Source organism: Osmerus mordax, chromosome 3, assembly GCF_038355195.1.
Source record: "Osmerus mordax isolate fOsmMor3 chromosome 3, fOsmMor3.pri, whole genome shotgun sequence".
Taxonomy (NCBI): Eukaryota; Metazoa; Chordata; class Actinopteri; order Osmeriformes; family Osmeridae; genus Osmerus; species Osmerus mordax.
Genome location: NC_090052.1, coordinates 11,823,880 through 11,836,048, shown reverse-complemented (window position 1 = coordinate 11,836,048; position 12,169 = coordinate 11,823,880). Strand labels below are relative to the sequence as shown.

Genomic DNA, 12,169 nt, shown 5'->3' with positions numbered 1-12,169 from the left:
AACCCCCTCTCTGTGGTCTTAAAAATAGGGCAAGAGATGGGCCTAACGAAAGTTTACTGTGTACAGTGACTTGCTTTAAATACAACAATACGTGATGACAATATTTTAAATACAAATAGGGTGATTATAAATGACACATGGGAACAAGGGAACAATGAATGGTGCCAAAGAACAGTAAGTAATATGAGTGTCCTAGCTGCTGTACCTAACCAAAAACATCCCTATACTAAACATATTGGGCGGCACCCGTTCCATATCTATAGTATATAACAGGTTTTGCTACGGGATTGGATGCATGTATGACCTATGGGCAGCTTACCTATGCTTACTTCCGTGCAAACGTCCAAAAACATCAGAAAACATTAACGTATTTTTCGGAAATAAAGCTGCGGTTTATACCCCGATTTTACATTTTTCTTGTGGTGGTGACGCTTATATTTCGAAGTGGCTTATAGATATAAATGTACTAATGAGAAAGCTAACAAGTAACACTAGCATGCTAGTAGCATTGCTACGAGTATTATGCTAGCTAACTTAGTCCGGAAGCTAACTAAAGCTAGCTAGATACCGTTTCGTATAAATAAGTTATGCTTATTATTGCGGCTTATTTTCGGTATTATATACGGTATACTGGGTATATATACGGTATACCGGGTATAGGTATGAACAGAAGAAAAGTGGAAAGAGTGATGCTTTCACACAGAACACAAAAACACAACTACCTCAAAGCCGACAAATTAGACAAAGGGCTCAGTCGACACTGACAGAAAACACAGAATTGATCAGTTCTCAAACTGAAAACTGGAGCGGTTTATATATGACGGATGACCAGCCGATTTGACTGGGGCAGTTGCGCTAGTGAAATGGAATTGAGTGGATCATCCGATCACAGACGGACACCTAAATGTGGGAACAATAGTGGGAGGGAGAAACAGAAGAGACAAATTCACAACACAACTGTACGGACAAGAGCAATGTTAACATGTGGCTATAACAGCCGCTATAGAATCCTCCATCGTGTCCTCTATAATTTCACTCGCTATTGCGTTGTTCACAAATGTGTACATGCAAATGTTGGGTCACACAGACACACCATTCAGACTTCTTCCCCCATGTATCCCATAACTTTCCCCCTTAATCACCACCATTCCACAGATAAAACACACTCAAACACACAGAATCCATAAACCACACATTATTGTATATGTACCTGGCTCTTTTTTTCTGAATTTCTGACTGTCCCTTAGGACCCAGTTCTGTTTTCTGGGTCTCTGAGGATGAATCTGGACCCCTTCGACTGCTACTCGGATGAGGAGGTGTGGAAATCCTTGGAGCTGTCTCACCTCAAGAGCTTTGTGTCAGGCCTGCCAGACAAGCTTAACCACGAGTGCTCCGAGGGAGGAGAGAATCTCAGGTACATAGAGAAGCATACTTAGAACCCACAAAAGACTTCCTAGCTATACATACCTCAAGCTTATCAGTCTTACTCTTTCTCCCTCCTGCATTCAGTCTGGGTCAGCGCCAGCTGGTGTGTCTGGCCCGAGCACTCCTGAGGAAGACCAAAATCCTGGTTCTGGACGAGGCCACAGCTGCTGTTGACTTGGAGACGGACAACTTGATCCAGTCCACCATCCGCACCCAGTTTGAGGACTGCACTGTCTTGACCATCGCTCACAGACTCAACACCATCATGGACTACACCAGGTATCTCAGTGTTTCCTCTAGGATTTTTTTTAGCAGTGGGGGCAGGTCTGTGTCGTCGTCGTCGTCCCCCCCCGTCCGTCCCCCCCACGCCGAAACAAAGTCTGAACCTGAAGGATTGAAATTCTTTGTGTCTATTCCAATATGTAATGATAGTATTCAATGACACAAATCTGTGTTCTAGAAAGAGTGGTCTGGAGTCGCAGAGGTCCGATCATATCAGCTTTAATGCAGCAGTTGGAAATCAACAAGTACAGAGCTCTGGGGTTGTCTAAGTTTCCCTACCCGCAACAGAGTTTGGGCTGGTTCACAAAGTCCAACTGGCTATCTTTCCCTGCCCCAGCATATCATATACAATGCAATTGAAACACAAGTATCAAAAAAGGGTTGAGCTTGTTCTCTTGTGCATCAGGGAGTTGTTCTTGCCTACGCGTCCCACCTGCTCGGGTGCCATCTCCACCCAGTTTCAAGGTTGTTTCTGAAAATGAAGAGATAGAGACACAAAGAACAGCCTGCTTCCCACACCCTGTGTGAGACACCATGTTTAAGCCTGAGCACACTTCTCGGATCATAAGACAGAACTTTAATAAGCACAATGCATAACTTTACTAAGCACAATATATTCTTTAAACCCTAACCCTATATTTCGGAGCAGGTTAATGTAATAGTCTAATTGATAATGTAATATTGGACATATTTTCGTCCTATTTCCCCTAAAGCAATAAGGTTAGGCTAATTAAATGCCACTTAGAACATAAAGTATGTTCTAAGTGGCATAAATGCTGCCAATTAATAAACGTAACAACTTAATGTAAATGGTCAGTAGCCTATAGACCAATTATTTGGTCTATAGGCTACATTAGGGATGCGCGCGCAGTATCGTGGCCGAAAACCGGGAAAATATAGTCTTTATAACGGCTCGAGAATTACACGGATTATACAAATAGTTTGATTTAAAAAGACCAAAAAGGTAGAGGAGGACAGCCTTTGAGAGAAAGCGATTCCCCATTAATCTGTCACATCAGAATTTTGATTTGGGGCACGAATGTCTTGAAATTTGAGTGAGAATGTCGCCCGGTAGACCGCATAGTATTAGGCGGCAGCCATGTCTTCACTTCATGTCACAAAGTTCATAATTTTACAGTTTTACAGTCAAATCTGCACACAAAAAAGTCGAGCAGGGAAGCTTTCAAGAGATATGGGAAATCTGCTTTTTGCACCTAAAATAGAAACGTGAGCAAAGGCAGCAATCGCTATCAAATCAACAGACGTGCAATTTACTGTAGCTAATAGGGGAAGAATACAAACAACGAAAATCACCAGTTAACTTAATTTAAATTAGTAAGAACTATAGACTAATACAATAACAGGCTTAAATGAACTGACAACATAAGTTATACGATTGACGCTACAGTTCTCAAGGACGCACACACGCAATCTCAACTGCGGTGTGAAGCGCGTGTCCATGCTATTCTTCGACATGCACTCTAACAATCACTGCTGATACATGGCCTAAAATTTTGTACAGCCGTATTTCTGATACCGTGGCGGCAGAAATTTACCCATGGCGGGCCTCCACGGCAAAATCAACATAGAGGAAACACTGTATCTAGTATCTAACCCTCGCACCCACCTCCTAGTAACTGGCAGAAATACCATTGACCATGACAGACCACTTTTGTAACACCATGCTGGACTACTCCAGGTAACTCGTGCACAAGCAACATAATGTATCACACAAGTGAGATGTCAACAAAAATACTTGATGTCACGGTACCAACATTTCAGTAGTCAGTACCAATACCAGTGAAATTTCACGGTACTCGGTACCATTTTTGATACCAAAGCAAAAAACTAAAAGAGGTTACTGAACAACTCTCATTTGTTGACAGTAACAGTCACCTACAATATCTAAGGCTGTAGCCTACTTATGACAACAACAGAACATTAATACAATCACAATGCATGTAGGCCTAAAGGCAAACAATGTATGTGGACTGAGTGTAGACATTAAGCGAACTCAGCAGATGACTTAGAGATCATTTCTAGAGCTCTTAAATAAATAAATTAAATAAATAAATCTTGACTTGAACATCATTTATAAGAAGTAGAAAGAGTGGATTCAACACGCTTCATGTGGCTCTTAAAATTTTGGTTGCGCAATGCAATGAGGGGGCCAAGCAGAACAGGGTTCCGAGTACACGTAGCAAGTTCGGTGTGAATCCATCACAGATTTGCTGAGATACGAAACAACTTCCTGTTTGGCGACACTGCTGCCGATTTTGATTGGCTGTACCGGACGAACGGTTTCGAAAATCTAAACGTGTGAAAACATTTGTGAGAGTTGGTCTGAAGATGACCCGTGCCAAATCTTTGCTTATTGTAGCGCCCCCTAGAGGTCAAATGACACAAACCTTTTTTAATGTCTTTGGAACAGGGTCCTGAGTCCATATACCAAGTTTGGTGTGAATGCAGCAAAGATTTGCTGAGATATGACCTCACTTCCTGTTTTGGCGGATTTGTCGCCAACTTTGATTGATTGGCTGTACCGGACAAACGGTTTCGAAAATCAAAAGACCATGTGATAACTTTTGTGAGACTTGGTCTGGAGATCATCTCTGGCAATTTTGATGAAGATAAACTTGTAGGAGGAGAAACGAAAACACGTTTTCCCTTCAACTTCTAAATGGTAGAAAATCTATATAACTGGTTCTGATGTCATATAGTGTGTTGAAGTCGTCTTGATCCACGGAATACAACGATACCTCATTTTTGAAAATCGGCCTTACGGTTTAAAAGTTACATGTGTAAAGTTCTCCAATGGGAGACATGACACTTGGTGAAAATGATGAGGGGACTATCCCAAAGTGTGGCAAATGTCACAACCATACGGTTCTAGGGGCTGCCATAGACACCAATGCGTGAAAGTTTACACATAATAATAATAAATATAGCTGCAAGCAGCAATGGTGGATTCCTCCAAAACATTGCGAACCATTGAAAAATGTATATTCTTCACAAATTGTCACTGTATAGAAAAATTCATGCTACAGACTTACCAATGGGATACCAAATCTGAAATGCAATACCATCAAGTTCCACAAGGGCCTTTGCTTCAAGCTAAGGTGTGAAGGGAGGAGGCTTGGTCAGCCCACCCATTCCAAAAAGCCTTGTATCTTTGTGCGTCAGAGAGTGGCCTGTAGCAACACCTATGAGTACTGAGGCCTGTTCCATAAAGCGAGTTAACCGCATAAGCCAGACTTATGTCAATTAGTCGGACTCATTTTGAGTTCATTCGGTTCCATAAAGCTAGCTCAATGTAGTTCGAACTCAGTTACTATGGTAACTTATGCTTCGAAACTAGTCTGGTCCGGGTCAGGCTAATTGTCAGGCTTAGACCGTGTTCTTGCTTAACCAGACGTTCCTGTAACAATGACCCAACGGGAAAACGATGATTTACCACGGACATTCTCATTTTCTTATTCTCATCAGTTCAATATGTAGGCTACATTTATAGAAATTCAACTTAAATAATAAATAGCCTACAACAGGGGTTTTCAAAGTGTGAGACGCGCCTCCCCTGGGGGGCGCCAGAGAGTTTCAGGGGAGGCGCGCCAAAGCATTTCAGGGGAGGCGGCAAATATATATTTTTTAATTATAAAAAAAATAAAAGAATATATGCTTTGTGGAAAATAATCATTTGGTAGATGTATGGAATAGAATACACAAATATATATACATATTTTAATGTCATTTAATCTCTCTCAGTCCTGACAGCTTGTGAAGTATACTTGACACGAAACATTTTTAGCTAGCAGTGACAGCAACTTTGCCGATATAAAATGTCTGAACCCAGCAGAAAGCGCAGAAAATATGATGAGGAATATTTAAAGTTGGGATTTTCTCGGATAGGGCCAGCCGATGTTCAAAAGCCACAATGTGTGGTCTGCAAAGAGGGTCTGGCTAATGATAGCATGAGACCCTGCAAACTCCGCAGGCATCTGGAAACCAAGCACAAACGTTTGGTGTTAAAGCCGCTGGAGTTTTTTCTACTAAGTTAAAGGAACTTAACAAGCAGAAGAAGACAGTCGAAACATTCAGCACTACCAATAGCAAGGCAACTGAGGCATCATATCTCGTTGCATTACGTTTTGCAAAGGCGGGTAAGCCCCACAGCATCGGCGAAACCTTACTCCTACCTGCTGCAAAGGATATGTGATGGTGATGATGGGAGAAGCTGCTGCGGCCAAGTTGAATGTCATCCCCTTGTCTGACAACACTTTCCAGCGCCGTATCTCTGACATGGCATTGGATGTGAAGGACCAGGTGCTGGATGGTATTCGTGAGAGTCCTTACTTCTCCATTCAAATTGATGAGTCCACCGATGTTGCTAACTGCGCACAGTTGATGACTTACGTGCGCTACATCAGAGAGCTCAATGTCCAGGAGGAGTTTCTGTTTTGTCATTCTCTGACAGCTCACACCACGGCAGAAGAATTATTCAAGGCCTTGAATGATTTCATTGAGAATAACAGCATTGATTGGAAGTGGTGCTGTGGCATATGCAGCGACGGGGCAAGGGCAATGACAGGTCGCCACAGTTGTCTGGTGAAACGAGTGCAAGATGTTGCTCCCGCTGCTGTTTGGAGTCACTGCATCATTCATCGACAGGCATTGGCGGCCAAGAAGATGCCCGAGGAGCTGCGTGCGGTCCTGGGTGAGGCAGTAAAAATAGTCAACCTGATCAAATCCCACGCCCTGAATGCGCGTCTGTTTTCCATGCTCTGCGATGAGATGGGCGCACACTTTCGCCAGCTACTCCTGCACTCTGAAGTGCTCTGGTTGTCCCGGGGCAAGGTCCTCACCCGCCTGTGTGACTTGCGTGACGAAGTCTTCCTATTTCTCACCGAAATCAACTCTCCGTTGGTGAAACACATGGAGGACATGAGCTGGGTGGCAAGGTTGGCCTATTTGTCGGATATCTTTGAAAAGATAAATGTGCTCAACACTTCTCTGCAGGGAAAGGAGTGTCATGTCTTTTTGGTAAATGTCACTGCATTCAGGAAAAAGTTGGACCTGTGGTGTGCTCGCGTGGAACGGGGCTCAGTGGAAATGTTTCCAACCCTGGAGTACGTTTTGGAGAAGGCAGGACTGGCCGTTGCCTCTGTGCAGCAGGTTGCCACTGTGCATTTGAAGGGGTTGCGTGAGCAGTTTCGGGATTATTTTGGAGAGGACACCAAGGCAAATCAATGGGTTAGAAATCCATTCATCTTCCCAGCAGAGCTTTGTGATGGATTAAGCATCCAAGAGGAGGAAGCCCTACTTGACCTGAGCTCTAACATGGAGTTGCAACAGAAGATCCGTGAAGTGTCGCTTGCAGACTTTTGGCTGTCTGTGGAAACAGAGTTCCTGTCACTCTCCATAAGGGCTATGCAAGTACTTATCCCATTCACGTCCACTTACTTGTGTGAGTGCAGGTTTTCTGCCTTGACCCTGATCAAAACCAAGTACCGGTCGAGGCTGCAGGTCGAGGGCGACATGCGCTTGTTCCTGTCGTCACTACAGCCCCGCATCCACCGGCTGTGTGCAGCGAAGACGCAGACTCACTGCTCCCATTAGCCTAGGTAGAGAGAGCCAGCCTAGAGGTAGAGAAGAACATTAACATGTTCTCCGTTGTGTTTTGTAAAGTGATAGATATGAGATACATTTTCTTTTTGTTAGTTTAGAAACATGCACAAATAGCATTGACGTGTAATTAATCATCAATCATATTAGCCTATTGATTTTTATTAAAATGAGAGATCGTATAAAGAGAGTCTGAGCGTAAGAGAGTAGTGTCTGCTAAATGACTAAATGTATGCTAAATGTATTAGGACTTGTGTTCAAAATAAACTTTTTCAAACCCTTTGCAACTATTTATTTTTAACAGTGTTCTTTCTATTATTAATGAAATTAATATCCATATCTAATCACGATAGTTTGGTTGCTATACTATAGTTACCTTGGCCACGTGCTCTTCCTTGTAGCCTATATCTCACGATTTGACCCTGCATTAATTTAGAAATACGAATAAAAAGGATCAGTATAGAAAGAGACAAAATACAAACAGGGAATCTTATACCGAAAAAAAATATAAACATTTAAAACTGAAAGCATGCAGCCAAGGTGCTCTCCACCTTTATTTCTTAGGGGCTATTTATAAACTATTTGATAAATCTTATATAAAAGCATAATATAATGTAAAGTAACAGCTAGCTGGTGTCAGTTACTTGTAAAATGCATAGATAATGTTTAAGAGTAAAATCTCAATTTAGCTTGCACCTAAGTTATTACATATTTGAGTTTGCTAACATTAGCAATAACGTCAGCTAGTTCGAAGTGTAGCCTATGCATAGGCTAAGCATTACATTAGCAGCACATTTCCCGTATTTAAGAATGATTAAACATGGACTTACCTGAAAGTGATGCATGGGCATCATCTCGCAGTTTATTTTTTCTTTTCTCTGCTCCTGACTCCTGCTGTTTTTTCGAGGCCATTTCCCAAAAAAGTTGACTTTTTGCCTACTGTCAAACCTCGTCAGGCGCAATCCAACAGACCACTGATGACCACTGGAAGAGCACCCACGGGGAGCGTGTCGGAAGTTGAGTTTTTTTTTTTTGGGGGGGGGGGGGGCACCATCGTTACTTTCTTGAGCAATTAAATATATCTCTTGTTCTGGCTGTTTTGCGATATACATGCCTAAAAAGAGCATAATATTTCTATACTAAAATAATATCTGCATTATAAATATTATGACTATGATGATTTTTCATTAGGCTATTTTTGGTGCCCCCTCAGCACTTGGTGCCCTACGCACAATGCGCGTGGTGGGAGTGGCGGCACTGTCTATGTTCATCCCGTTTGCTCGAGAAGCGGAAACAACTAACGTTATCATTTCAAATGATGTCTAGTCAATCTGTTGAAAACAGTGTTGTGCAGACACAATAGGTTTATTTGTACGTTTTTATTTCAAGTCTCCACCTTCGATGTTTCAGTGAGTAGGCCATGTTGGCCATGTTGCGCTTTGCTCCGCAGCTTGACTCGTTGTAAACCAACCAATCAGCGCGCAGCTCATCTATATATTCATGAGCATACCATAGAAAGAAGAAACCCTCTCGTTTTATTCCAGGGCTATTTCACAGGGTGTATTAGGGCGCATAGAACAGCACCCGGGACATTTTCAGCCCAACCAATGTTACATACCCTATTCGGAGACCTTAAGGAACAGTGTGAAATACCCCCAAAAAATCATTCTATGACCCCGTTAAAATGGGGGAGGCCCCGGTGACTTGATGTTCTCTCAAAGGAGGCTCACTGTCTTACACTTTGAAAACCCCTGGCCTACAACATTTAGCCTAATGCATTAAACAATGAACAATGATTTGATACACACCATAGCCGTTAAATGTATGGCTATGGTAGTTTGTGATTTCAAATGTTTAGGCATCAGGCATAGGCCTATATCTCAATCTAAATTAGTATAATTATCATAGCTATATAATTGTTAACAGTAGCCTGTTGCAAAACGAACCTAAAATCCATAGGACATCTATTCTCCATTTTCCCGACACAAAAACCATGTTAAAAAGTTAAGCTACTGGATAATGTATTGATTAATAGTAGGCTATTTATATTAAACAATGTCAAAAAAGTCAATTTAGATGTGTTTAGAGGGTGTCTGTTTTTTAATCAACGAAGTAAAGGTCTGAAAAAGGACCTCGACCTACGTAGCTATAGTTCACGTCAATCATGGCGTGTCATTTTATTTTGATGAAGCGGTGGTTAAGAGCTGTCATAGTACATGGCCTTAAGGGAACGTTCTTTCTGGAAGAAGTCACGTGGCTGTGTGCATGGCTTTAGCCGTGGTGGATTGTATGATCCATGTTTTACCTCTCGGGCTGTTTAAGAATAGGGTGCACGCGCAATTAGCTTGACTACTTACATCTGACTTGAATTAGTAGGAGTGCGTGAGCTGAAATTTGCCTTTATGGAACCTCTATAGCCCCGCTTGACTAATTCAACTAATTCAAGTCAGGTTTGGGACTTTAAGTCCAACTTTTTGGAGCGGCCTTTATGGAACAGGCCTCGGGTGGGCCATTTGTGGTGTGGTAGTTACTCATGGCCTATACTATCAATGTTTCAGGATTTGGAGAACTTTTTACCATTGCATACAAAATCGGAAATGCAAATATAGCTGCAAGCAGCAATGGGGTGGCCAAGCAGGTCAGATGACCCAGAAGAAACTTTCGACATCCTCAGAAGAGGGTTCCGAGTACACGCAGCAAGTTTGGCGTGAATCCATCAAAGATTTGCTGAGATACGACGCAACTTTCTGTTTGGCGGCTCTGCTGCCGATTTCGATTGGCTGTACCGGACAAACAGTTTCGAAAATCAAAAATCATTTTGATAGTTTGTGTGAGGATTGCATTGACTATATACAGCTTGACTACAGGTAGCTAGCGACTGTGGTGTACCTGGCTTCCTTTGCAGTGGCTTACAGTCTCGCTAAACAGAATCAGAGACATGACAAGCTCGTATTGGTGAATATTTGATATTCACCAAAAACGTTTTATTCATTCAGTTAAAATTCAGTTCTATTTTGACATGTCAAGGTGATTGTGGTCTGAAAATAATCTGTGCCAAATTTGGTGAATACGTTTTACGCTTGGCTGAATTCGAACCTCTGACATTGCCAGGACACCAATTTATCCTGGTGAGCTATTCTCAGTGCTGGAAATCACAGAGTTCAGTTACTGGGTAAAAATATAAGCAGTTTTGTCCTGTGGCAAGCGGTTGTCAGATTTGGCCCAAGTTGTACAGCTGTAATTGGGTGTGCTTTGCCTTCGGCAAGGGCACAAACTTTGTTCTCTCACATATATATTCTTATTATTCTTTCTTTTCCCACCCCTAAGCCTCAATATTTGGACTACATAGACAACGTAGGTGTCAAAGGTTTCGTCTTGGTAGCGATTGAGTTGCTTGTATTTTTATTTACGTTCCGTTGCATGGTTTAAGTTTAAATTATGTTTTTGTGGCAAAAAAGTGCCTTATGTCAACGAAGGGTACTCAGTGCTAGCCTACGTCACAACGTCGGCACACGTTAGCAACGACGCATTAGATACGATGTGCATAGAGACTGTTGCACAACAAGTATCGTATCGTGCCGTGGTGTACTAGCAGCATTATACATTTAAGCAATTCAAGACTTGCATGTACAGTAAGTAATGTCACATTAAAGAATGTATTTAAACTCAAGCTTGTGTGGTGCGTCGCTGTCTTCAATGCCACAGCCTAAACTTTGTCAAAAGAAAGTTTTTTAATTTCCGTCGCATTCAAACAATCCCCTCAGTGTAGTTTGGCTAGCAACTGCAGCTAGGCTACAGTAGCTTGCTCGTAGCACAATTCAGCTTCTCCAGGCAGGGCTCTAGACTGAGACCAAAAAGTCGCTTTTGGCTTTGTTACTGACAATGATCGCTTCCAGCAAACTTTTTTTGAATTAGCCATTCCCCCTAGATAAATATCAAGCTTATTTACGTGTTTGGGGGCATATTTTCAGTCAGAAGATGGTATTAGTAATGTTTGAATCGCGATTCCATCTGAAAAATACTGGCAGTGACAACGTGGTTAGAATAGCTTGTTTCAAAGGGGGTTCAGCTTGTTTATTAAATGGACCCATCTGCAACCGACGCAAGCAAGCACACCCTACAATTTCCCCAGAAATGGTATCTTCTCTAGTTGGGTGTGCTTTGCCTTTGGCAAGGGCACAACCCTTGTTCTCTCACATATATATTATTATTGTTGGAATGCTGCTTCAGCTTTCCAAGTATTGTTCTTTGAATCTTTATTCAACTTCTTCATATTCTTATTCTATTTCTTCCGTGACACCTTTCAGCGCCTTCAAATCTTTAGCTATTGAAACCGTTCAGCTATCAAAAAATTCAGCAGTTTCAGGCCATTTCTGCTATGACTTTTCAGCTTTGTACCTCTTATGCTTGAATTAATATAAATCAATATTCATAATATTTTATCATTGTTTTCCAATAGAGTTTTCTTTCAAATCCTCTCAATCCTCTTAAATTTCTAATCAAATTTCGAATCAATTCTAATTTCAAATCCTTCTTCTTCCTCAATCCTTCAGCTACAGCCACCAATTAAACTTTAAAATGTTGACAAAACCCTAAACTATTTTTTTTTAAATCAGCTTTTTGATTTCTATTCAACTTTTTTCAATATCACTGATTGTTTCATGACTTTTTCAAACCGTTTCTGAGATTTACATGGGTGTGTACGTGAAAGCCTAGAGTGCAGACTGAAACGCTTAGAGTGGAGGGGAGCTTCGGATGTTGTTGAAAAAATATTTATAGTTTGTCAGCATTGCCACAATTTTCACTCTACATGTTTGGTTTTTGGATCAATAGATGGCTAATT

At 41.6% G+C, this 12,169-nt stretch overlaps 1 protein-coding gene across 3 annotated transcripts in view; it reads left to right on the top strand.

The window, feature by feature from the left end:
• Positions 1–12,169, top strand: part of abcc1 (ATP binding cassette subfamily C member 1 (ABCC1 blood group)) — a 105,048-nt gene that overhangs the window by 78,849 nt on the left and 14,030 nt on the right. For all 3 annotated transcript variants that reach the window (XM_067233037.1, XM_067233036.1, XM_067233035.1), the window contains 2 exons: positions 1,248–1,414; positions 1,510–1,704. In XM_067233037.1, coding sequence (XP_067089138.1) covers positions 1,248–1,414; positions 1,510–1,704 — 362 coding nt within the window. The remainder of the gene's footprint in view (positions 1–1,247; positions 1,415–1,509; positions 1,705–12,169) is intronic.